Source organism: Leucoraja erinacea, chromosome 28 (assembly GCF_028641065.1).
Source record: "Leucoraja erinacea ecotype New England chromosome 28, Leri_hhj_1, whole genome shotgun sequence".
Classification (NCBI taxonomy): Eukaryota; Metazoa; Chordata; class Chondrichthyes; order Rajiformes; family Rajidae; genus Leucoraja; species Leucoraja erinaceus.
The window spans coordinates 22,745,318-22,772,861 of NC_073404.1; the positions used below are offsets into that span (position 1 = coordinate 22,745,318).

General features: G+C 38.9%; 1 protein-coding gene across 4 annotated transcripts; it reads left to right on the top strand.

The window, feature by feature from the left end:
* Positions 1 to 116: 116 nt before the first annotated feature.
* Positions 117 to 27,054, top strand: nf2b (NF2, moesin-ezrin-radixin like (MERLIN) tumor suppressor b). Of its 4 annotated transcripts, none has more exons than XM_055658040.1 (18): positions 117 to 455; positions 5,564 to 5,701; positions 8,428 to 8,553; positions 12,831 to 12,953; positions 13,905 to 13,988; positions 15,245 to 15,313; positions 16,176 to 16,258; positions 16,460 to 16,535; positions 18,449 to 18,586; positions 19,921 to 19,995; positions 21,287 to 21,400; positions 21,506 to 21,628; positions 21,941 to 22,158; positions 22,925 to 23,027; positions 23,836 to 23,963; positions 24,831 to 24,990; positions 26,443 to 26,501; positions 26,645 to 27,054. In XM_055658040.1, the coding sequence occupies exons 2-18, from the start codon at positions 5,612 to 5,614 to the stop codon at positions 26,661 to 26,663; spliced, it is 1,788 nt and encodes a 595-aa protein (XP_055514015.1). In that variant the 5' UTR covers positions 117 to 455; positions 5,564 to 5,611; the 3' UTR covers positions 26,664 to 27,054. The 4 variants fall into 4 exon arrangements, with proteins under 4 accessions (XP_055514015.1, XP_055514018.1, XP_055514016.1 ...); XM_055658043.1 differs by having other exon boundaries at positions 118 to 455; positions 26,443 to 26,513; XM_055658041.1 differs by having other exon boundaries at positions 118 to 455; positions 26,443 to 27,054.
* The last annotated feature ends 490 nt before the right edge of the window (positions 27,055 to 27,544 follow it).

The window sequence follows — 27,544 nt, forward strand, 5'->3', positions numbered from 1 at the left end:
AAGGTTGTTTGAATGGGAGGGGAATGGGGAAAGTTTGTTTGAGTGGGAGGGGAAAGGGAGAAGTTTGCGTGGAGGGGGGCGGAGTTTTTGCGCGGTGCCGCGTCTGATGAAGGGAGGGTTTGTGCCAAAGATACTCCTCTAGTATCTTTGGTTTGTGCGAAGTTTTGCTGCGAGTTGCTTCATCCTCACTGGAGGGCGCGCTCCGCCATTCGGTGTTCCGTTGTGCAGCGGTGGCTCTCCCTCCCCTTTACCCAGCTAGCAGTGTCCAAAGATTATAGAGCTCCTCTATAATCTTTGGCAGTGTCCGCTTCCCGGCTGTTTTAACCGACGTATGTCCCTGTTAGTGGGGTTGCTGTGCAGTTCATCGTCGCCTTAAGGCCGGTGCTGGTGGCGTATCGTGCGGACTCGCTGCAACTCCAGTCCGGGGCTCAACTTTGGCTGGGCCTCCATCGACGGTGAGTCCTCTGAACACAACACAAACTATACTTAAATCAACGAAACAACCATTAATCAATATCTGCGGATTACTTGGGAAAGTTACTGTTAGTTTCCGTGTGAAAGCACTGCATTACAACAGTTAGGCCTCCAGAACGTTGAATCCTTTTAGAGGAATGTTGTTATTTTTAATGTTTATTTTGTTATCGCCAATGTTAATTCCACTCGTGGAAATGTATCTCCAATTAGAGAATCAGTCTGAAAAAGGGTCTCGACCCGAAACGTCACTCATTCTCTCGAGAAATGCTGCCGGACCCGCTGAGTTACTCCAGTTTTTTCTGTCTATTTTTAATGATTAGAAAGGTGATCGGTGCATATTTTCCACCATTAACGTTTTAGTCTCATTGCTTCTTTGGTTTGTGTTGCCAAATAAATTACCGAGTAAGAGGCAGCTAACCCTTCAAACTTGAAGTAAATCCACTTTAAAGACAAATAATGTCTGCTCTAGTTTACCTTCGCACCAGTCCATACATTACAAGTAATCAATGAAGGCCTTGTTTATCTGCACACAGGACGCTGGCAAAAAAACCCATTTCAAAGAGAAAGTACTGTAATACCACGGTTTTTCCACAGTCACACCACAGTACATAATTGAATGATGACTATTAAGTTCATTTTAATTTAATTGATCCACAATAAAAAATCATAAAATCACCCATTTAAATATATCTAGTTCTCAATTGACTAATTTAATGTTATCTGTGAATGCAGGTGTGTATTCTATGCTCTTGAAAGGTCTTCTAGTCTTTGTTACTCTTTATTGATATCACCCCAGATGTTATCCTTTTAAATATCTTTGTCCCCACCCCTTGTAAATCTTTCAAATTTTGAAGTAATATGTTGGATTTGCTTGACTCTTTTTCTTAGCCAATTCGAAAACTGATTTCTAGAGTCACTCACTATTCAAACTTATGACAAGGCAATTATGTTTGCTATTCTGAGTCAGTTGTATCTTCGACTATTGATTGCCACATTAAATACTGTATTTTGACTACAGTCCTCTGACAACACAGTTTAGTTTGATGCGGGATTTGTGTTTTACTGCTTTTCATAATATAATTCAACATTTCCTGCCTTTTAAATCAGTCTTATGAAGCCAAAAAGAATGACTTGATTTCAAAGGCTGCTTGACTTGTTGTGTGCCTCAAACATGGAACACAATTCATTCTTAGACCCCCAAGAATCTTTCAACTTTGTTCTTGGACATGAAAATCATGAGGTTTCCCACATCAGCTTGATCGCTTTGATATTTGCCAGCTTGTGCTTTTGGAGCTTATTTTGTTTAAAACCCCAAAGCAATTACATAATATTCTAGACCATTGTTCTAATGCTTTATCAATATTGTTCATGAGTCGAAATGGGTTTTGGGATTAGCATTTAATTTTAAGGAAAAATATGAACAGAATAATTACGTTTTCAAATTGCTGCGTTCCATGTTGGGTTTTCCATTTGAGCAGGATTGTTTCTGACCATCTTTCACCCCATCTCTTCTTGACTTGAGCATTATTTGTTTTCCAAGTGTTTCACCTCGGGTTTCTGGAGTGGAACCGTTTCCATTCAATTGAATTGAATTGAATTGAATACCTTTATTGTCATTTCAATGTTTATTGTTAATTCAATACCTAATTACATGATACTTTGTTTTAAGCAATGAAATGGAGGGACCCTACTCCATTCATTGGGTTGTGGAAAGCATCATGTGATGAGATTTGAATTCACTTTATTAACAGGAATCTGGAATCGTCCATTGAATCTGGACAGGGACTTTGAATGAACAGATAATTTGCAAAGAGTTAACTTGGATAATTTTCATAATTGTTCTATTAACAAACTATCGCATAACAAACTATCGCATAACAAACTATCCCTCAAACCCTGTTTTGCGGCGACCAGGAACTAACTTCTCAGACCTGTGCATGGAGCTTTTGAAATTATTTAGTGTCTGTTACAAACTAACTGAATATTTATCTTTAAAACGTAACAATTTAAGTTTGTGGGATGCAACCCCTGCCCACATAGTTGTAAGTCACGATGGGTTTTTATTGGACAAAAATCTTGCATGCTTGATTCAAGATTTTGTGTATCTATCTATTCCCATCAGTTCCCCATTCCATCCTGTTAATGTGTGAGCAAGGTTGGGTAGGATTTCAGGATTATACCTTTCTTGTGCAATTGGACAGAACCAACAGAATGAACAGCTAAGTAGTGCATTACTATTGTTGTAAAACAATGGATTTATCAATAATTTGGCGGGGGCATAATTATGTAACGTCTCAGTGGCCAGTTGCATATGTTTCATATCCCTAAATTAACTTGGCCAAATCAAGTCTAGCAACTCTGAAGAATAAAGTCTAGAGCTCTGAAGTAAAATTTCTGATGAAAAGCTCCTTTGTAGTCTTATGGGTCCATTGCATGGTAATCAGAAAAACACACAATTATTCTGTTCATTCAATGAAGGGAAAAGTGTAATCTCGTGCAGAGTATTGTTAATCCATGATATATACGTTTAAAGGTCTTTCCAAAGACGTCATGATTAGATTAGATTAGATTCCTTTATTGTCATTCAGACCTTTCGGTCTGAACGAAATTTCGTTGCCTGCAGTCATACATATAATAATAAATAACAAAACATACAATAAACACAAATGAACATCCACCACAGTGAGTTCACCAAGCACCTCCTCACTGTGATGGAGGCAAAAGTCTTAGTCTCTGTCTCTTCCCTCCTTGTACTCCCTCTGCTCTGAGGCGGATCCAGGCCGAAGATGCCGCCCTCCAGTCCAGCGGACCTCCGAAGTGATGTCGCCGCTGTCTCTGCTCCGATTCGGGCCACTGCCGAAAGCTGGAACACCACCTCAGCGAGTCGGGCCACCACCGCCTCAGCTCAGCTAGCTACATATGAATTGAAAGAGACTTGTCAGTTATGTTTCAAAGCACAGATTTGGTATGCTACCCCATCTTTAAATAATTCAGCAAAAGATTTTCTCATCCACATGGATTAGTCGATGGAGTATGATTTTTCACCCAGAAAGCGTCATCTCCAACATTGCAGCTGTCTTGCATTAAATTGTATTCAGATCCTGGTCTGGGATTTGAGTCTTCATCCTATTAAACTGAGCTGTTGTTTGGAATTCTTTCTGTATTCTTAAGGGCTTGTCCCACCATGGCGACCTAATTTGCGGGTTTGGAAGAGTTTGCGCTCGCCACAAACTCGCAGCATGGTCGACACATGATCCTAGGAGGTCACTGTAACTCTCCTTCACGCTCGAGAGATGTTCCGGCATTACCCGCGGCCTCAGTTTGACCGAGGAAAATTTTTCATCGTGCTGAAAAAATTTCCGCGAGTAAAAATTAGTCGGCATGGTTCTTTCGAACTTGTAGTGCAGTGATAGTGGGGTCGCCATGTAATTATAGGTAGTCGAGGTAGCCGTGGGCAATCTCCTTTGTTGACTGGGCATTTTAATTGGATCATTGGAGGAAAAAAAATGTTAGCACCGACCGGTAATGTTAAATGCCCACTAAACTTTTTAAAAAGTTGTTTGGCTTCTTGAAAGTGTCTCCCCCCCCCCCCCCCCCCCCCCCCCCCCCCCTCCCCTTCTGTGTGCATGTGTGTTTCCAGTTGATCCATTATATTTCATTTAATGCAATCCATCAAACGGGTTTAATGCACTTCCGATGTTTTAATTTTAGAGTTTTAATGCACTTCCCACGTTTTTAAATGTTAACAAATAACAAAACAAATGTTGGAAAAGAATTGTGGAATGGAAATCCAGACAGGCAATTTTGTTTGAATTGAAATAAGTAAGGGATGAAACGTCAGCACAGTGAGGAGTAATCCACCACTCAGATAAACCACCTGCTTCTTTACCGAACCTAATGAACACAAATGGTCTCCGCTTGCATGATATTTGAGATGGGAGCTATGTTATAGTATTATAATATATTACTGAAATAGAATATTTTTAAATAAAAGGAGATTTAATCATACTGAAACTCTCCAATATAATACCATAGTCATCAGAAGCCAACTAGTAATATTCCAGTTGCAGCCAAGAAGTCAACATTTGCCATAATCTCCTGCTCTTGTTCCCTCTACTCTTTCTGGAACAGGCATAACCAGAGTGACATCCTTCAAACATTACCCTCTCCTATTGGTAGACCAGTTAAGAATCCAAACTACCATAGCACTGCAGATCCCAGAAACATTACTCTTATGGATCAGCCTACCTTAAGGGACTTTGTCAAATGCCTTAGTAAAGGCTATGCAGACAATATCCACTGCCCTACCCTCATCAATCAACTTTGTTACCTCCTCAAAAAAAAACTCGTCAGATTTGTATGACATGGCCTGCTGGGGACAAAGACATGCTGACAGTCCTTAATCATCCCAATATCTAAACGGGACTAAAATCTATCCTTAAGAATCCTCTCCAACAGCTTAGAAGGAAGGAACAGCAGATGCTAGTTTACAAAAAAGAACGCAAAGTACTGGTGTAATTCCGTGGGTCAGACAACATATCTGGAGCACATTGGATATGTGACATTTTTGGTTGGGACTATTTTTCAGACTGAAGTTCATACTCCGGCTTCCTACCACATTCCGAAGATGTTTGTAGATTCATTGACTTCAGTAAGTTACTCCTAGTGTGTAGGACATAGAGCGAATGTGCAGATAATTGATGGTCAGCGTGGACTCAATGGGCCTAAGGGCCTGTTTCCATGCTAGATCTCTAACTTCTGCCTCTGGTCATTTTGGGCATAATTTTTTACTGGGGAAAATCCAGTCGTTTGATCGCCCAATCTTTAATATGTTCATGCAAGGAAATAACTGATATTCAACAAAATATAGGTATGTTTGTAGAGTAGAAATTTGGCATTCTACAACTTATTTGAAAACTGGGTAAGGGATATCAATGAAGGAGGGAAAACAGGAGGGTTGCTTGTGTACATCCTGGAGTTTATGGAGACCATGTGAAGAGAGGCCGCTGTATATAAATAGACAGATATATGACTTCTTATAAATTGTCTCAATGGTTCACATGCCATTAATATTGCTTTCTCTTGCTAGGTTTAAAAATATCCTTGAAGGAATATCATCAAAGGATTTGGAAGCAAAATGTCGATAATGGGGTTAAAGAAAAAACAACCTAAAACCTTTAAAGTTAAGGTTATTACCATGGATGCAGAAATGGAATTCAGTTGTGAGGTAAGAAAGAGTATTTAGATATTTTTTTGACATTTAGTGTCCTTGGATTGTTCCAAGTTTTAGATGTAAGTGCTGTTATCTAGGCAAATTCAACCACTGAATAGTGTAAAGTAATATACAGTGGGAAATCAGATGTTGGATCTACTACTCTGTTGCAGGCAGTTGTAATTGTATGTAGTTGAATGTGAGTCACTTGATTTAAGTTGTGAAAAGGTTCTATTTTTTTTTTTTTTCAAATATCGCAAATGAATCTTATGTTTAATGAGATTGTCGAACTCTTGTTCATTAATTAATCTGAAATATGGCATTTCTGAAATGTTACACTCTTCAATATTGAAGTATAACCCAGAGATAATGCTCACAACCCTGGAGTGGTGCTTGAACCAATAGCCATCTCATTGAGATGAGATGTTGCCAAGTGCAGTTGCAAGAGTTTGGTCAAATGGTCTCCTGAGGAGCATAACTGGTCTTCAGATTTACAAAAAAAAAATTAATATAATAGACAATAGTTGCAGGAGTAGGCCATTTGCCCCTTCGAGCCAGCCCCGCCATTCAATGTGATCATGGCCTCCCCAATCGACCCCGCCAGCTCCGCCATTCCCCAATCTGATCATGGCTGATCATCCCTGTCAAAATGCACTGGATGGTTCCTTAGCTTGAATTGTCATTGTAATAATGAATTGTAAAATTGAATGCTCTCATTTTGAAGATTAAATACGTTTTTTCATTCACTTGTGTTAGGTTAGTTAAATTGGTTCCTGCCTTCTCCCCATATCCCCTGACTCTGCTATTTTTTAAGAGCCCTATCTAGCTCTCTCTTGAAAGCATCCAGAGACCAAATAAGATTTATGGTTGTGCAGTAATAATGAAATATCTGTCAAAATGCACTGGATGGTTCCTTAGCTTGAATTGTCATTGTAATAATGAATTGTAAAAGTCTCTCCCTGCACTGACCCAATCGTCTCTCCGTTTTGAAGAGCCTCCAACAGGAATACGGGGACTCTTGCCGACTTTTCAGTTCAGCGCTGCTGTGTTAGCTGTTAGTTAAATTGGATCCAATAGGTCTGTGGACGGGCGGCACCGGGAGCCCGCGGCTCCCTGGAGGGAGATCAGGGGAAAAAGTTGCGGGGTATTTTAGCTCCTTCTGGAATTTTGCGATGTCACGCCGGGGGCTCTTCACCCGGTGTAGACCACCGTGGCTTTAATCCGCGGTACAATTCGCCAGCCGGGGGCTTTGACTTGACTCTATGAATGTGCAGTGGAGAGATAGTTTATTTGGCCTTCCATCACAGCGATGTGATGGATGTTTATGTAAATTATGTTGTGTCTTGGGTCTATGTGTTTGTAATGTATGGCTGCAGAAACGGCATTTCGTTTGGACCTCAAGGGGTCCAAATGACAATTAAATGTATCTTGTATCTTGTATGTGACAGTAAAGTACCAATGAACCATTAAACTCTTGCCAGCCTAAAAATATCCTCAAGTTCTTTGAGAATACTTCTCATCCTAGTTTAAGTTTTGTTTTGGGCACTTCAATAACAAAAGGTATCATCATTTATTTACGAACGTGTCCTTTTCTAATAAAATCAATTTGGCTGCTGCATTATGAGCCTTAACATATTCAATACTTTTTTATGTTCCCCTATCATTCCTGAAGGCTGCATGATTCATGCTGGTGTATTGTTCATATATTTGCAATGTTTAATAATATTTTCCTATGATGAGTGCCAAGCTATTTCAATGCTGGGATTGTTTATATTGGCCAAGACTAGTTTTGGTCTTACTGATCATCCAAACATTTTTTCCAGCAGAGTTGATAAATACGAGTTGCTATTGGATAGTGTACCCTTGATTTGGTGTAACACGGGTTAGTAATGAAGATCGCCAGCATATTGGGCATCAGAGTAGCCCTTTTTAGAGATAGCATTGCTCACCCCAGTTAGGGAAAGGACAGGAGAAGATGTTTCCAATGTTGCTCTCCTAACAATAATTAACTGGCCAGCAGACTATGGATGGCAGTTGGCCCCTTTCAGTGGTTGAAACAAGACATTAAACCAAATTGTTGTATGTGGAACTTATGTATGTGAAGAACAGCCCTCGTAGCCAGCATGCTGTAGGATCGGTACTGCTGCTCTTGGTGAGATATAATATGCTGATGAAGAAACACTGGGCTACACCTTTTTCTGGAAAGACAAATCTGAAAATGAAGATGTGCCACCTACGCAACATTCCTTTAATAGCTTCCCAAGTTACTTGTCGGTGTCAACAGATGTGTCATGAAGCGTCGTTTCCTCATCACCTATTCCTGACACGTTAGCATCGTCAGTCCCTCTGTTCCTACCCTGACCAGCAGTGATGATGACAAGGAGGCATTTTGTGAGAACCTTCACTTTCTGGTGAAGTCAACTCCTGTAAGCAATAAGCCCATATTACTTGGCGATTTCAGTGCTAGTGTTGGGAGTGATTGTAAGATGTGAGGAGTTTGCATGAGCTTGGAAAGGCAAACAGCAACAGGCCTCTCCTGTTGACTGTGTGTGTGTGTGGAGAATGATCCTGCCATCAACATCTGGGAACTTGAATCCCTTGTTCACCTGAGCTATTGTGGGTGCTTTAGCCATTTTATCTTTTCATAATGTCACCCAAAACTATATTGTCCAGGCCAAGAAATGCATGAACTATTAATATTGAAGAGCAAATTGAGATATGTGTTTTATTTTGTATTGCAGGTGAAGTGGAAAGGAAAAGACCTTTTTGACTTGGTGTGTCGAACAATTGGATTACGGGAAACCTGGTTCTTTGGACTGCAATTCATTGTAAAAGATACATTTGCATGGTTAAAACCGGAGAAGAGGGTTTGTATCAAGTTTTTATTTGGTTTAAAATGAATATTATTTCCAGAAATCAAGAACATTTAGAAATATTATTACATTGAAATGTCTAAAACTGAGGTATCAAGAGCATTGATTGCAATTTTTAAACTTTTGAATATGTAGATGACTAGATGCTTAAAAATTAATAGTATATTAAAACTTTCATTTTAAAATGGCTGCATTTTGACAAACCTTAGGAAAATTAACTGTAAGTAGTTATGAATTATAATTTCTAAATATTTGAAATTGTAGTTTATAAATATTTATTACCCAAGTAATAGATTTGAATAGACCAGTTATTTTTATTGAACCATGTTTAATACTGGCCAAATAAACACCAGCCGTCAGGTTCTGCAAGCCAGGAGACGATGTAGCTTGAATATTGGTTGCCTTTGCGTCATAAATTGACGAACAATTGATAGAGGTAAAATAATTGTGGAAATACAATGAAAACAGAAATGTGTGAAGGATTATTCAGGAGCAGGCAGCATCTATTGAGTATACGGATGTGGTTAAGTTTGAGTAGTCCAATGATTGCTCCAAACATTTCCATGCTGCTAATGATATATTTTATAGGTCTTCAAAATATCTTTGAAGCGATGTTTTACAAACAAACTTAGTAAATAAAGTCATAGAAACATAGAAAATAGGTGCAGGAGTAGGCCATTCGGCCCTTCGAACCTGCACCGCCATTCAATATGATCATGGCTGATCATCCAACTCGGTATCCTGTACCTGCCTTCTCTCCATACCCCCTGATCCCTTTAGCCACAAGGGCCACATCTAACTCCCTCTTAAATATAGCCAATGAACTGGCCTCAACTACCTTATGTGGCAGAGAATTCCAGAGATTCACCACTCTCTGTGTGAAAAATGTTTTCCTCATCTCGGTCCTAAAAGATTTCCCCCTTATCCTTAAACTGTGACCCCTTGTTCTGGACTTCCCCAACATCGGGAACAATCTTCCTGCGTCTAGCCAGTCCAACCCCTTAAGAATTTTGTAAGTTTCTATAAGATCCCCCCTCAATCTTCTAAATTCTAGCGAGTACAAGCCAAGTCTATCCAGTCTTTCTTCATATGAAAGTCCTGACATCCCAGGAATCAGTCTGGTGAACCTTCTCTGTACTCCCTCTATGGCAAGAATGTGTTTCCTCAGATTAGGAGACCAAAACTGTACGCAATACTCCAGGTGTGGTCTCACCAAGACCCTGTACAACTGCAGTAGAATCTCCCTGCTCCTATACTCAAATCCTTTTGCTATGAATGCTAACATACCATTCGCTTTCTTCACTGCCTGCTGCACCTGCATGCCTACTTTCAATGACTGGTGTACCATGACACCCAGGTCTCGTTGCATCTCCCCCTTTCCAAATTGGCCACCATTCAGATAATAGTCTACTTTCCTGTTTTTGCCACCAAAGTGGATAACCTCACATTTATCCACATTATACTGCATCTGCCATGCATTTGCCCACTCACCCAGCCTATCCAAGTCACCTTGCAGCCTCCTAGCATCCTCCTCACAGCTAACACTGCCCCCCAGCTTCGTGTAATCCGCAAACTTGGAGATGTTGCATTCAATTCCCTCGTCCAAATCATTAATATATATTGTAAATAGCTGGGGTCCCAGCACTGAGCCTTGCGGTACCCCACTAGTCACTGCCTGCCATTGTGAAAAGGACGCGTTTACTCCTACTCTTTGCTTCCTGTCTGCCAGCCAGTTCTCTATCCACATCAATACTGAACCCCCAATACCGTGTGCTTTAAGTTTGTCTACTAATCTCTTATGTGGGACCTTGTCGAAAGCCTTCTGAAAGTCCAGATATAACACATCCACTGGTTCTCCCTTATCCACTCTACTAGTTACATCATCGAGAAATTCTATAAGATTCATCAGACATGATTTTCCTTTCATAAATCCATGCTGACTTTGTCCAATGATTTCACCACTTTCCAAATGTGCTGCTATCCCATCTTTAATAACTGATTCTGGCAGTTTCCCCACTACCGATGTTAGACTAACTGGTCTGAAATTCCCCGTTTTCTCTCTCCCTCTTAAAAAGTGGGGTTACATTAGCTCCCCTCCAATCCTCAGGAACTATTCCAGAATCTAAAGATTTTTGAAAAATTATCACTAATGCATCCACTATTTCTGGGGCTACTTCCTTAAGTACTCTGGGATGCAGCCTATCTGGCCCTGGGGATTTATCGGCCTTTAATCCATTCAATTTACCTAACACCACTTCCTGGCTAACCTGGATTTCACTCAGTTCCTCCATCTCATTTGACCCCCAGTCCCCTGCTATTTCCGGCAGATTATTTATGTCTTCCTTGGTAAAGACAGAACCAAAGTAATTATTCAATTGGTCTGCCATGTCCTTGATCAATTCACCTGTTTCTGACTGCAAGGGACCTACATTTGTTTTAACTAATCTTTTTCTCTTCACATATCTGTAAAAACGTTTGCAGTCAGTTTTTATGTTCCCTGCCAGTTTTCTTTCATAATCTATTTTCCCTTTCCTAATGAAGCCCTTTGTCCTCCTCTGCTGGACTCTGAATTTCTCCCAGTCCTCTGGCAGGCTGCTTTTTCTGGCTAATTTGTATGCTTCATGTTTTGTTTTGATACTATCCCTGATTTCCCTTGTTATCCACGGATGCACTACCTTCCCTGATTTATTCTTTTGCCAAACTGGGATGAACAATTGTTGTAGCTCATCCATGCAGTCTTTAAATGCCTTCCATTGCATATCCACCGTCAACCCTTTAAGAATCAATTGCCAGTCTATCTTGGCCAATTCACGTCTCATACCCTCAAAGTTACCTTTCTTTAAGTTCAGGACCCTTGTTTCTGAATTAACAATGTCACTCTCCATCCTAATGAAGAACTCAACCATATTATGGTCACTCTTGCTCAAGGGGCCACGCACAACAAGACTGCTAACTAACCCTTTATCATTACTCAATACCCAGTCTAGAATAGCCTGCTCTCTCGTTGGTTCCTCCACATGTTGCTTTAGAAAACTATCCCGCATACATTACAAGAAATTCTCTTCCTCAGCACCCTTGCCAATTTGATTCACCCAATCTATATGTAGATTGAAGTCATCCATTATAACTGTTTTACCTTTGTTGCACGCGTTTCTAATTTCCTGTTTGATGCCATCCCCAACTCCACTACTACTGTTAGGTGGCCTGTACACAACTCCCACTAGTGTTTTCTGCCCCTTAGTGTTTCGCAGCTCTACCCATATAGATTCCACATCCTGCAAGCTAATGTCCTTCCTTTCTATTGCGTTTATCTCCTCTCTAACCAGCAACGCTACCCCACCTCCTTTTCCTTTCTGTCTATCCCTCCTGAATATTGAATATCCCTGGATGTTCAGCTCCCAGCCTTGGTCACCCTGGAGCCATGTCTCCGTGATCCCAACTATATCATAGTCATTAATAGCTATCTGCACATTCAACTCATCCACCTTATTACAAATGCTCCTTGCATTGAGACACAAAGCCTTCAGGCTTGTTTTTACAACACTCTTAGCCCTTATACAATTATGGTGAAAAGTGGCCCTTTTTGATTTTTGCCCTGGATTTGTCTGCCTGCCACTTTTACTTTTCACCTTGCTACCTATTGCTTCTACCCTCATTGTACACCCCTCTGTCTCTACGCTCACACATTTAAGAAACCCTTTCCCTTTAACTCCATCCTCGACTGTCCCATTTGACACCCCACCCACCTTATTCAGTTTAAAACCACCCGTCCAGCAGTGGCAAACCTACCTGCCAGAATGCTACCAGCTGAAAATTCCCCACTGCTTGAGAAGTTTTCAAAGATACCTAAAAGCAGGGAACTGCAGAGGCTGGGTCACACATAAAGACACAAACTGCTTAGGTCAGGCAGCATTTGGAGAACAATGATAGGTGATGTTTTGGGTCGGAACCCTTCTTCAAAGATATCTATTTGGATATGTGTATGAGAGGGACCAAGAATGAATGTATATTTCACACTTTCTTTTACTTTTACTTAATTGCCTTCTGCTAATTTTGAAAGCTGATATATAGAATTTTGATATTCATGAATGTGCTGAATTATTGTGTCAAACCTTTAACATACAAGTTATGCAATAATGTTGCTTTTGAGAAAGACAATTTCAGCTTCAATTTCATATTGATAGTAGTTAAAGTTTGAGATATCCACCAATGGTAGGAGTTTCTCTTTACATGAATCAGGGAATTTATTTCTTGTTCTATCACAAAAACAGGTGCTGGATCAAGAGGTACCGAAGGAGGATCCAATTACATTTCACTTCCTGGCTAAATTTTATCCTGAGAAAGTGGAAGAAGAACTTGTCCAAGAAATCACCCAGCACCTTTTTTTCCTGCAGGTTTGTGTTCACATTTCTCCTGCCAGTTACTTTTATGATGTTATCAAAATACATTGTTTATTTGTTTGGGAATCCATCTGAAACTGTTAGAAAATGATGCTTGAGTGTGAATAGTAACATAAACAGTGATATGTTACAGAAGAGTTTGGTTTGTGGACAACAGAATTTATTTTCTGATCATAATGGGCCAAGCAGAGTTTATGATGCCTCGTCATGAGGCAGTCAATGGTAAGGAAAGTCACAGCTGGCAGAGGAGCTAGTTTCAGGCGTATAATTACATTTTGATAGAGTGTGCATTCATCTGTTGACTAAATATTTAGGGTCAGAGTGGAGAAAGTATTTAAATCTTAGTGAGGAAATAGTAAAACAAAAAAATCTTTCAAATGAATAAACTTTGTCTGGACTAAACCTAATTTTAAATATTTAAAAATAAAGTTAATTCAGCGCTGAATATTTATATGCATGAATTAAATACAACATCGAGGATTTTTCAAATCAACTTCTGCAGATGGAGCAATGATACTGAATTATATGGTTTAGTTTAGAGATACAGCGCGGAATCAGGCTCTTCGGCCCATGTACGTCTCCTTACGTTAACACTATTCTACACACACTAGGGGCAATTTACAATTATACTTGGCTAATTAGCCTACAAATCTGCACATCTTTTGTAGTGTGGATAGATAAGCACCTGTAGTCGGGATTGAACCCGGGTCTCTAATGCTGTAAAGCAGCAACTCTACCACTGCACCACCGTGTCGCCATATGTTGGTTCATATCGGGCACCAATTGGAATGTTGGTTCATATTGGATTCTTCATATAATTAGTGAGCCACTTTGTCCCAATGTATTTGCCCGACAGTATCATATAATTAAAAGCCCGAATGAAATTGTCATATGCTTGCGAAATGGATACTTTAATGAATTAAATATGTTTTTTTTCCCTTATAGGTGAAGAAACAGATTTTGGATGAGGAGATTTACTGTTCCCCCGAGGCTTCTGTTCTGCTGGCATCTTATGCTGTTCAAGCAAAGGTTTGGTGCCCGTAGAAGAACTGCAAATGTTTCCCTGCACACTGGAATGCCTATCTTATCTTTAATCTTATTTAATTTGTGCTGTATCCATGAGTTTTGTTTAATGTAAAAGAACTGAGGAGCCATACAGAGCACTTCTGACCACTGGACTCAGTGGCTTGAGGAACTCTGTGGGCTTGATAGTGTGACCAGGCAAGATGGAAACTTTATCATTGGTTGTGTACAGAACTGTTGGCTAGTGGCCAACACAGCCTGGCTCAGCTAGCTGTTAATGTTCCCCTTATCCACAGGGAGCATAATTTTGGGCCATGGACTGATGCCAGGAAACTTTCTTGGATACTGCAAGGTGAAGGAAATGGGTTTGTCCAAAGATGCTTCTGAGCTTGGTGTTGGCTACCTATCAGTGTGGGAGCTTTAGCTGTGTCTATCCCAACCATGCTGATGCTCCTTTGTCTACAAATTTGCACAAGGTTGCCCCCCATGGATATTGGCAGAATTGGATTCTCCCAGCTTCACTTGGGCAATGGAGTGAGTCATTTAGAATTGTCTATTTTTAATTGGCAAGGTCTTTTAAAATCACATTTACAATAAAAAATATTTCATGGCTTTATTTTGTAGATGACTGTTAATTTAAATATGCTGATATGCCAAAACATATTATTAATTGATAAGATATTTGTACTTGTGCATTCTTATCTATCTACTTATAATTGAGAACGATTTGTATTGCTTTATTATTAGCACCGAGATACAGTGAAACTAAACTTGGCGTGCTATCCAGTTAAATCATACTATGCATGGTAATAATTAAAATCCACAGAAAATAGTGATCAGTCTACTCTTGATATTATGGATTTTGGTTATAGCGGGCATTCTGTCTCTAAGAAGACGGGCTGCTAGCTACACTGTGGGAGGCCATTAAAATTGGCAAGTCATTGGTTTGATCAACACTTATTAAAGCGTTACTGTATTAAACAATGTAACAAACAGCCTTTAGTATTTTTAGCTTGCCATAACAAAAATACATTTTTAGCTGTTAAAAAGAACTTTGTATTTGAAAACGACTCATTATTTCACGAAGTGGCCATGAGGCGGTTGGAGCGAAGTGCTTACTCAGTTATAGAGGACAACCTGTCCCAATTCCTCACCCCCCCTCCCATGGTCCTTTGTAGCGAGGGTTATCTGTGCCAGCATTAAACACGTTACTTCTTTGCTTGTGATTTTAAACTATTTTGTATCCATGTTTTTTTTTACAGTATGGTGACTATGATCCAAATTTTCATAAACCCGGTTTCCTGGCTCAGGATGAACTACTACCAAAAAGAGTAAGTGTGGCAACATTCAGCGAAGCTTCTTACTTCTGTTACTTGCTACATAATTTTTTTTATTATATGCGGTTGTTACTAATCTATCATTACCGTAGAGATTATGTAAAAAAAGATGAGCTTTAATACAAGATAAAAGTATATAAAATTAAATAATCAAAATTACTAACCCGTTCCTGATAAATTGACCAACAATGTTCTCATTGTATATAGAAATAAAAGGATTGATTATTGTGTGGCATGAGGCCAACTGTCACCTTGGGTAGAACTGGCCAATTAATCCTGCTCGCCTTATTTTTCCCTGTTGCCCTGTAATATCTTTTCCTGTAAATATTCATCCAGCCTTGTTACTGCTGAATCTCTTGTCCTTTTGGGAAATGCAATTCTGATCCTAACGAATTACTATTTTTTTTTAAAAGTGTCCTTCCCATGGTCTACATTTGCTACTTTTGTAATGAGTTAGTGTACTCGAAGAGTTTCGAGTATAAACCTTTATTTATTTTTACATGTTGAAATGTGGTTCCTAAGAAATTGGGACTGAAGGCAAAACTACTGAATATTAATTACTGAATGAAAGGAGTTCAGTTTATTGTAGAGATATGGCATGGAACTGGCCCCGCTGCCTCTCAAGTTGAAAACCTAATCTTGCTCTGTTCCATTGGCTAACAAATCCATATATTTGTCCCCTGTTTGAGCTACAACTTGTCATTTTACCATTTTGCACAGAATGCCAACCCTGAACATGCGACAATTCTTTAGTCTGCTATTTTAATGCATGCAACATTGAACCCGAGAATTGTTTTGGGAACAATTTTAATACTATTCACTAATTACAGTTTACATTTTACACTGCATGTTTTAGGTTCTTAAACAATATCAAATGACAGCAGATATGTGGGAAGAAAAGATAACAGCCTGGTATGCTGAGCACAGGGGAATCGCCAGGTAAGCTTTACTACATCAAATCAGATTTTATGAAATCGGCTTGTATTCACTGGAATTTAGAAGGATGAGAGGGACTCTTATAGAAACATATACAATTCTTAAATACTATGATTCTTTTTAATGGTGAAAATGATGTTGCTATAATGCTGAAAACCACATGCACTAATTTCCCTTTTCACTTATTCCCCAATCACTTGACAGAGACGAAGCTGAAATGGAATATTTGAAGATTGCGCAGGACCTAGAAATGTACGGAGTAAATTATTTCCCAATCACAGTAAGTATTTTGCAATATTGTAATCATAATGGGTATATGAATTTGGGCAAAAAAACCACTCAAAATTAAAAAGGATTTTTGCTTGATCTTAAAGTGGGCTTTTTACGAAGAAGATGGTCTAGCTTTGAAATTGTTGTTTATCTCTGTTTCAATGGAATGCTTTCAGTGCAGCCATTATGTAGTAAATGGCATTACTGAACAAAGTGGCATATAGGAATATTAATGCATATTAACTATCTTAGGGGGATGACAGTGTGCTGAATGTTCCTTATGAACCGTCAAAGATACTGGAAGAGTTGGTTTCCATGTTTTCTGTTTTGCTGTAGAACCAATAGGTAGTGATTTTGACCCCAACAAAATTTCTAGTTTGGAATAATCAAAATGAATGCTGGATCAAAAATTTGACTTTAATTTGAACAGGTAATTAACCAATGTGATAGTTTGAAGAACACAAAGCAGGAAATATACATTGAAATGGGATGCATGGTCTTCCAAATTGTCTTTGACAAAGTTTCAATAATGGGCTTGTCAAAAAGATTGAAGATCATGGAATAAAAAGGGCTGTAATCATAGATAAAAGTGCCTAAGTAACAGGAAACGGGAAGGAATAGGGAAAGGGAATTGGAGATCCCCAGAGGACCATTGCTTTTTGTAGTATATGTACTATTACTGACCTGACTTGGATGTCAGGACAATTTCTAAATTTGTTGGTGACATATATTTGGACTATTAAGAACTGCACGGAAAGTAGTAAAGATATATATTCAGGCACTTAGAATGGGCAGATTGGTGGCAGAGATAATTGAATACTGAGAAAAGTGGGGTGCTGCATTTTGATTGGAAAATTGGTAAGTGGTTATGTTAACCTTCTGAAGAATACTAGAACAATTGAACAAAACTGATTGAGAAAATAGTTAAAGTAACCCATGGAATTCCAGATTTTAGAAGGAGGTATAGGAATAGCAGAATAGAAGCCATGATGAGCCTTCTTTAAAACACTGCTTCAGCCACAATTGGAGCATGTTTTCCGTTTTGGGCACAACACTTCAGTTAGTATGTAAATACTTTGGAGAGGTTGTGAAAGTGATGTAACAAAATGATTCCAGTGATGAGGGTCTTTTATATTGTGGATAGCCTGGAGATTGTAAAGCTGAAATTGTTCTGGAGGGCTACAAGGATTATCTGAATATTTCAAATTATAAATTGTATCAGCTGACAAGATAGGACAAAATGTTCCCACTATCCAAACAGTCATAGAATGAAGATATAAGCAAAAGAGTTAAGAGACTTTAGGGAATGCAGTTTTAAAAGCAGGGCAGTGGGATTGCCTTCATGGTTGCTACATACTTAAGGCAACATGATGGCTTTCACTGCCATAACCTTTCTGTGAAATTGTAATTTGCTATTCAGGTCTTCACTTGTTCAAGCAGAATGTTTATTTAATTAGTGTCAGTGACACTGAAGTTGCTTTTGCGGAGCACCAGGTTACAATTGAAATTCAATAATGAGTACTGACCCTCCAACTTGACAGGGAAGGGTCAGTACCTTCCTGATGTGTTTATGGCATAATAGTGAATTGATACTTCCATTAGAAAAGCTAGAAAACAAGAATGTTCAACTTTCTATGGAAGCTACATATTAATAAATAATAAAAATTCACAACGATGCCCACACCATACAGTAGTCATTACTACACAAAATATGGGTCTTGGAGGTGTAAAATAAAAAAAGTAAATGGCAGAAAAGATCATTTTGGTTTATTGGAAAATTAATGTTTCTGTTTAAACACATTTCGGCAGAACTTTTGAGTAGACTATTTGAATTTAATTTTCCATTTATATGTATTCCTTTTAAAAGGTTTGACTATAAATTGTATATATTTTCAATGTAACTTTAATTACAATTTATAAAAGCAAAATAAAAGGGACACCGACTTGCTACTTGGAGTTGATGCACTTGGTCTTCATATCTACATCCCTGACAACAAGCTGTCATCTAAGAAGTCATTCGCATGGAGTGGAATCAGAAATATTTCCTACAGTGAAAAAGAGGTAGAGAGATTTTCAGATTGTTTACTGTCTTTTTATTTGTTAAAATTCTGTACGTTAGAATCCTTTTTATTGTACACTCTTTACACATTATGCCTGTAGGTATAATAAGTAAAACTGTTTTCTTACATCGCTTGATTTTAACTATTTCAGAAAGTCTCTATATTTGGTCAGTTGAATTGGAATGCAAGTTTTTTTTTTTCTCCATGGATCAAGAGTTGAGTCTACTTTATGATCGTGATGATATTTTTTTTCAAATTGTTAGTTTGTTAATCATTTTGGCTATTAATTTACACTTTGTGTAGGTTGCTCTCTTTGGAATGTGGGTCATAAAGAGGGAGATTGTTTAATGTAGAAAGCTAAATTTGTCACCATGACGAATGGAAATAAATGCAAAATAATAATATCTTGTTATCTACCTATGTTTAAGAAGGAACTGCAGATGCTGGAAAATCGAAGGTAGACAAAAATTCTGGAGAAACTCGGCGGGTGAGGCAGCATCTATGGAGCGAAGGAATAGGCAACGTTTCGGGTCGAGACCCTTCAGGCTGATGTGAGGGTGGGGTGGGAGGGGAAGAAGAAAGGAAGAGGCGGAGACAGTGGGCTGAGGGAGAGCTGAGAAGGGGAGGAGAAAGCAGGGACTACCTGAAATTCGAGAAGTAAATGTTCATACCTCTGGGGTGTAAACTGCCCACGCAAAATTGGAGCAGCAGCACCTCATATTTTGCTTGGGCAGTTTACACCCCAGCGGTATGACCATTTCACTTCTCTAATTTCAGGTAGTCCCTGCTTTCTCCTCCCCTTCTCAGCCCTCCATCAGCCCACTGTCTCTGCCTCTTCCTTTCTTCTTTCCACCCCCCCACCCTCACATCAGTCTGAAGAAGGGTCTCGACCCGAAACGTTGCCTATTTCCTTCACTCTATAGATGCTGCCTCGCCCGCTGAGTTTCTCCAGCATTTATGTCTACCTTGTTATCTACCTGTTTCTTTTATCTTAATTCTTCTGTGATTTGTTTTCCTCGCTTAACCATTGAAAAATTAAATGAAATATAGTCTGCACATTTCGTAAAAATTGTCACAAAATGTGTGTGGGTAACTTAATTTGGAATCTCTGGCCTCTAATTTGCGCGTATCTGATTCCAAACAAGCAATGAAATAGCTTACAATATCACTTTTATGTAAATAATGCTTAACATATTAGAGGTGCAGCTAATATACTGGCTTCTTGATGTCTTCAAAGATGCAATTAATTCAAAGCAAAGGTTTCTAAACTGTTGGAAGCTTCATAATCTATGGACTGGCCAAATTTAAACTTAAAGCTTACCCTTACTTTTACAGTTTACTATCAAACCCTTGGACAAAAAGGCAGAGGTTTTCAAATTTTACTCGTCACAGCTCCGTGTGAATAAATTGGTAAGTTTATCTTCCTGTGTTAATTTAAACTAACAGCTTCTACCTTGCCCCATAATATCAAACCTCTCTGCAGTTGATTATGCTTATTTCAGATTTAATTTATGCTCTGTTCATGTTTATAAAAGTTGAAGCGTAAGAGTGCAGATGTTGGAAAGCTGCAATGAAAACACACAATGTGATTAATCTATGGAAATCTCCACCCCAGTGGGTTGTGGAGCCGAGGGGGGGGGGGGGGGGGGGGGGGGGGGGGGGGGGGGGGGGGGGGGGGGGGGGGGGGGGCTTGTTGAGTCAAATGGCCTAATTCTATTCCTTATGACCTTATTCATGTTTCTAATTTCAATCAAGAGTTTTTGACCTGGCATTGTGGTGGATAGGCCAAACACTGACATGGCAATTCAGTCTGCTCACCATTGCGAAATGGTAGTTGGCACACCAAATTGGTTTGACACTTTAGTGTGCACTTAATGTACTCTGGTTTTGTCCAACGTAAGTTTGAGGAACACTACTTCGTCTTACCTCAAAATCTTGAAATGCAGTTTAACAGAATCACTGAGTTTGTAATGGTTTTACACTAATTGCAGTCTTGTTTTCCGAAGAAGGGTTTCAACCTGAAACGTCACCCATTCCTTCTATCCAGAGAACCTGCCTTTCCCCCTGAGTTACTCCAGCATTTTATGTCTCTTTTCTTGAATGGTTTTGGCCGAGTCCTTATCAAGTTATTTAAAGTATTTTCCAGGGAGTTTGTTCTCCCAGGAGCCAGCATTTAAAATTTTCCTAACTAAAGTTGTGAAAGTATTTATTAACAGAGTAAATCTTCCTTGTACCAGAGTAAAAGGTTTTGGGGATAATTTAAAAATGCTTGTTATAAAGAAATTTGGAACATTTCAATATTAATGGGGATTGAAAAATAGCATTTAAAAAATATATAATTTAAAGAATTAAATTGTTTTAAATGTATCACAATAATAAAGATATAAACTTTGGTTCATTTTCGATCTTAGAAGCGCATTAAAATTAATGTGTAATGTGTTAAGACTTGAATTTGCATTGAATATGAATTTTGTAATTAGGTATATATTTTGAAACAGTGGCTTACTTCAAGATGGGTTCAAGCAACCAATCTTTTTTTCTGTAGTTTATTAATATTCCTCACTTTCCACAGCACTTCCTATAAAAAGAAAGTAAGTTGCTTTTGTTGAAAATGGTCATCTATTGCAAGTCCATGTTACTTGAAGAAACTTATTTAATTGTACCAGAATTATGCAATAACACGTCCTCTGCCTGTTTTCAGATTCTGCAGTTGTGTATTGAAAATCATGACCTGTTCATGAGAAGAAGGAAAGTAGATTCAATTGAAGTTCAGCAGATGAAAGCGCAAGCTAGAGAAGAAAAGGCTAGAAAAAAGGTTAGTCCATTCTATGTAAAATTATGTACGTGATACAATTTAATATTGGTGCATTGATGTGACAGCAGCATTTTTTTGTTTAAAGATGGATTATTGTTATTTCAGATGGAACGCCAAAGATTAGCCAGAGAAAAAAAGTTGAGGGAAGAGGCTGAACGAGCAAAAGAAGATTTGGAGAGACGACTTTACCAATTACAAGACGAGTCTAGACTAGCAAATGAGGCACTGGTAAGTTCAATATATCTTCTTAAGTGTGGAACACGTACAGAATGCCAAAAAATATACAAACACGGAAGACAAAGGTAATCTAAGTATGGCAAGTCCCATGCAGAAATATTGTATTGGTACAACCTTTCTCAACCTAATAGACAATGAATAGTAGCACTGAACTATTTCATACAAAAACCTTCTGGTTAGTGGTGATCAGTTTTAACAATGCATGTGCTATGATCTTTAAAAAAAAAAAAAAATAGACCTTGGATGTGGTTTAAACATTGTTGCATACTGATAATTATTCCATAAATTAATGCTTCTTACTAGATCCGATCAGAGGAGACTGCCGATTTACTTGCTGAGAAGGCACAAATTGCAGAGGAGGAGGCCAAGTTACTTGCTCAGAAAGCCGCAGAGGCAGAACAGGAACGACAAAGGTTGGAAGTCACAGCCCTAAAAACTAAAGAGGAGAAGCGTCTCATGGAACAGAAGATGCGAGAAGCAGAGTTGATAGCTGTTAAGCTAGTGGAGGAATCGGAGAGGAGGTTGGTTAGCCTGCAGTTTGGAAGTCTGTAGGATAAATGAATTTTATTGAAGTCAGTATCATCAGACAGAGAATACCAAACCTCTAGTTAAATCATTTAGTATTAAATGTAAAAAATTATGTGACATATCCTATAACGGTCAGTCTATACTCTGTTTACTCTTTTACCAGCATTCTTTTCTCAACACGTTTTGTTGATTAGGTTGTTTCAAGAGAGATCAAAATTTGAAAACGAGAGAAAGTGAATGAGTGAATTAGTGGCTAGAAAACAATCAAATACTTCCGAACATCTTTATTGGTCTTGAATATCTAGAATGGTGATTGCAAAACCACTGAATTGCAAGTGCACTGTGCCTCTTGTAGTACTATAACTTCACTTGAAGAAATGCTTTCCATTTGAAAGTTTTCTACGTGGGCCAAACCTTTTACTGGCATTGGGCAAAAATTCCTCCTGATTGATTGAGGAGGTCTGATGTGATGTCTGACATTTGAGGTAGATCTGCCAGTAGCTTAGACAGCTTCAGTATAAATTATCTGTTTACAATGATCTAATAAGCTTACCTTCCATTTCCCCCATGTTTTTCTTGCTCGTGAGAGTGGCTCAGGATTACATGTCAATTTGTTTGCCCCCTCCTCTCCATCCGTGGGTACAATCAAAGCCAGGAACATTTTCTTCACCATTCCTCGAAGGAATACCGTAGCTGTGTGCCGCATCACTGATGGAATTGTATAATAATACAATTTTGGTTTAAAAATTCTTATTTCAGGTCTAAGGAAGCAGAACAACTAAAGCAAGATCTAAATGAAGCTAGAGAGGCAGAGAGAAGAGCCAAGCACAGACTGCTGGAGATTACAAAACCCAGTTATCCGGTAAATGCAAAATCATGAACTTAAGAGTAAAATTTTTTTATGTGCATGTATGTTTAAATCCTTGTGCCCAATATGAGTACTTGCAAAAATGTTGAAGTCATGGAGATAATAGCTGTAGAGCATGGAAGCAGACTCTTCCCAACTAGTTCATGTCAAGATGCTGATCCAATCTGGTCCCATTTACCTTTGTTTGGCCCTTGCTCTTTTAATTAATTAAAAAAAGAGGTAACATTTTAATGTTTCTCACATGGTTATTTTTATTGAATTTCTGAATAAAAGTGTGAAAAATATACATCTTCTAGATGCGCTGGGACGCATCCACAGTGATGTGACCTGGGGTCATCGGGTGTTTCCGGTTTCACAACATCAGACACCCTCGCCCAGGCGACCCAGCCGGGGTTGATCAGGCCGCGACTTGCGTTCCAGCAGCAACCGCTCACGGATCAGCCATCTTAATAATTACTTTTCAGGGGTTGGGAGATTCTAGTGCGTGTAGGGACTGGGCTCTGTGGGGTGAGTCCTGGCCGGGCTCCTCCTGCGTCTCACCAGGTTCAAGGCACCTCTTTCTCCTTCTCCAAGCATTTCATTCTCGCCTGATGGATTTTTAGACCATGGTGGTTCATTAAGCCTTTCTGTAGCTTTATTGGGTGACTTTCACACGAAAGACACAGACGGGGGTGCTAACCCAGCCTTCTATGAACTAGTATATTTGATGCCAGAAGTTTTTTTTTTTTTGACTGAATTTGTTTTGCAGTATTCTGACCAATCCTTAATGCAGAGGTCAGAATTTTTAAATCTTTTTCCATAGGTTATTGCTTCATATCCTGCTCATCCTCCTGCTGATGTTGGTGATCTTAATTTAGAATCCGGATCTTTTAAATTTGATTTCAAGGATACTGATATGAAGCGACTATCCATGGAGATAGAACGAGAACGGTACGTTGTTACACTTCCATCTCCAATACTATCCTCCCAAGAATGCCTAACATTGCAAAGCATCAAATTATATAACCTCGCCCCCCTCTTCTCCCATCTCCAACGGGTACCCCCTCCTCTTGAACTCCCCCGCATGGCCATCTACCTGCTTTAGACCTTTTTATTTTAAACTGTCGGTGGGACATCAACCGCCTCAACTTCTCCACTCCCCTTTCTCACTCTCACCTCTTCCCCCCCCCCCGTTCTGCCCTCCACTCGTTCTGCAACAACCCAGACTGGGTGATCAAACCTGCCGACAAGAGAGGTGCAGTGGCAGTCTGGCACGCTGATCTCTACAAGTTTGAGGCCACGCGCCAACTCTCAGACACCTCATCCTACTTATCCTCGGACCATGACCCCATAGACGAGCACCAGGCCATGATCTCTAACACTATCACTGACTTCATCACTTCCGGCTCCCTGCCCTCCCAAGCCTCCAACCTCATCGTTCCCCAGCCCCGCACGACCTGATTTTACCTTCTCCCCAAAATCCACAAACCTGACTGTCCTGGTAGACCCATTGTTTCTGCCTGATCGTGTCCCACCGAATTTATTTCCACATACCTTGACTCCATCCTATCTCCCCCCCCCCCGGTTAAATCCTACCTAGCTCAGCGTCTCATGGATGCTGTTTCAGTTTGTTTGGAATGTAACATGAAGGGATACCTTAATCTAGACCAAAGGCCCAGAGATACAAAGCCCACATTATATTGATGACCACTGTAGGATTAAAAAACAGTAAAAACAATCTGGCTCACTTTTTTCTTGTGATTCTTGCAGTTTTGAAGAGTCAAATTACATTTGCACGTTATTTTTTTGATGTCTTAGTGTGGAATATATGGAAAAAAGCAAACACCTACAAGAGCAGTTGAAGGAGCTCAAAACTGAAATTGAGGCTCTGAAACTGGAGGAACGACAAGCTAACATGGGCATCCCTACCAATGCAACTATGGAATTCTCTGATAACGCTTACACACCACTCAGTAATGTGAGTTTTCTTTTATGATGTATATTCAGATATAACATAGATGAATATTGTTCAAATTAATAGGTAGATGGTAATTTAGGCCAGGGTCAGCCAACCAATGAGGTGAAACATTTCCCTGCATTATTAAAATAGAATAAAAGTTACATATATTCAATCAACATAACGTGTTTGTCTTATATAATTAAAGAACACACTACCATGTCACTTCACTGGTAAATAACAAAGGTGTTCTTGAGTAGAATATGATCTGTGAGATAGGAAGAAGCCAAAAGATGGATGCCACCTACATCCTCCAGTTAGTGTTTGTCCTTTTTAGGATTCTTGTAACACTATTCTACCTACCTAGCATTTTTTCAAAAACCCGTATCTTCAAACTGATTACTATTCAAAACTTATTGTTTCTTCCACCTAATTTACTATTGACTCCCACTGAATTGAAATTGGATATCATGACAATCCTGGGAATGTCAAATTATCTCACATTCCAGATGACAACTAATGTACACTTTCAGAACGTTGCTCTATAAATTTGAAGCATGTTTTTAACCCATTAACACTGTTAGCCATATAATATGCTGTAGGTTATCCCAATTTCTTATTCACTCCCTACGCACAAGGGACAATTTATAGCAGCCAGTTAAATTACAACCGGTGGCTCTTGGAATGTGGGAGGAAACCGGAGCACCCGGATTAAACTCGTGATATCACAGGGAGATTGCGCAGATTCCACGCTTGACAGTACCTGAGGTCAGGATTGAACCCGGGTCTCTGGCAATGTGAGGCAGCAGCTTTACCAGCTGCCTCAATGTGCTGCCCTTCCTTAAAGCCATTTTCCTATGCTATCTGCACATCAATTTACCCTAACAGATCAATAGATTTCTAAACATTGTTTGACACGACTTGAGGAAGGTCAATTCAAAGTTCACCGCACTTTACATGAAGAGGCTTCTCCTCATCTTAATCCTAAATGGCCTGGTTCTAGACTTCTCAGGCGGGTGTAAGGTCTGCCTTGCATCCAACATGACAAACACTGCAAGAACTTTGTAAGCTTCACTGAGATCTGTTCTCATTTTTCTACACTATGGGAAATTTTCAGCCAAGTATCCTTAATCTCTCCATTCAGAGTAACCGCTGTCCCCGGAAAGAGGTTAATGAATTTACAATGTATTTTCATATATAAAAACAATATTTTTTTTTCAGTTAGGAGAATAAAATTTCACATAATATTCCAAGTACTCTCATCAAGGCCCAATATAATTGTAGAAAACATCTTTATTTGTGTTTCCAAATCTAAAAGATCAGCATACCATTTGCCTTTTAGATTGAATGTTGAGAATAGATTTCGGAGGATTTGTATGGTGGTTACATATGCTTCATTCATTCGTTCGCTCAAATGTTTCACTTAACTTAATCTTTCTATTTGTTATTTGCCATATATGTTGCCCATAAAAGGACGCAAAGTGCTGGAGTAACTCAGCGGGTCAGACAACATTTCTGGAGAACATGGATAGGTGACATTTTGGGTCGGGACCCTTCTTCAGACTGACTTGGATATGCAATACTTGGATATGTTGTTCATGAATACATTTTAAAGTTAGTTTAAAAAATCTCTCAACAATTTACCAATATTTAGTTTTCCCCTTTCATTCAACAGCTTAATTTACAGAGTGTAACTGCAAAGACACAAGTGGCCTTTTTGGAAGAACTCTAGCATGCACAAAACTGCCTGGTCCGCAAGTGAATTTGATGATCTACCTGCATTCCAGAGCCAAGACGTGAATTGAGCACAATGTTTTCAATGTACTTGTGTATTTTGTTTTATAAAGGAAATTTAACACTGCTTGAAATTGCAAATATAACTGAGTACTGGCACAGACTTGTGTATTCGGGTCACTGAGCATATATAGCCACACTAAATGGGAAATGTTACTAATAATTCCCAGTTACAACACTAAATGCTAGTGCCTTTGCTGTTCATTTTACAAGTAACTGTGAATTAATGGAATTCTTTCGCACTTCAATCTGATATTTAGCTGTCCATAGAAAAAGTTATTTATTCACAAACTGTCAAAAACGTGCTGTAATAATTATTTTCACTGCTCATACAAAAACCAGTAGTGAATATGAAGATATTAATTTTAAAAAATCATTTCCACCATTTTATTTCAATGTTCTTCATTTTGCGTTTTATTTAACATTACTTTGGTGGGACTGTATTGAAGTATTACACAAAGCCATTGCTTCCTAATGAAAAGCAAACCCATGTAATTTGCAGCTATTTAAAACTCCATTAAACTATATTTGTAATTAGATTAATGTTAACAATTCAATATGTTAACATTGAAAATGATAATAGTATGAATGTACCAGAATATGTTATTCATCTATAACTCAGTTTAATTAGACATGTTATAAGGTCAAATATAGAACATATGACCATACCTGTAAACAAGTGCACATGGAATGTAGAAAAATGTTGAAACGAGGAACTGCAGATGCTGATTAACAAAAAGGTCATAATGCTGGAGTAATTCGACGGGTCCAGGCAGCATCT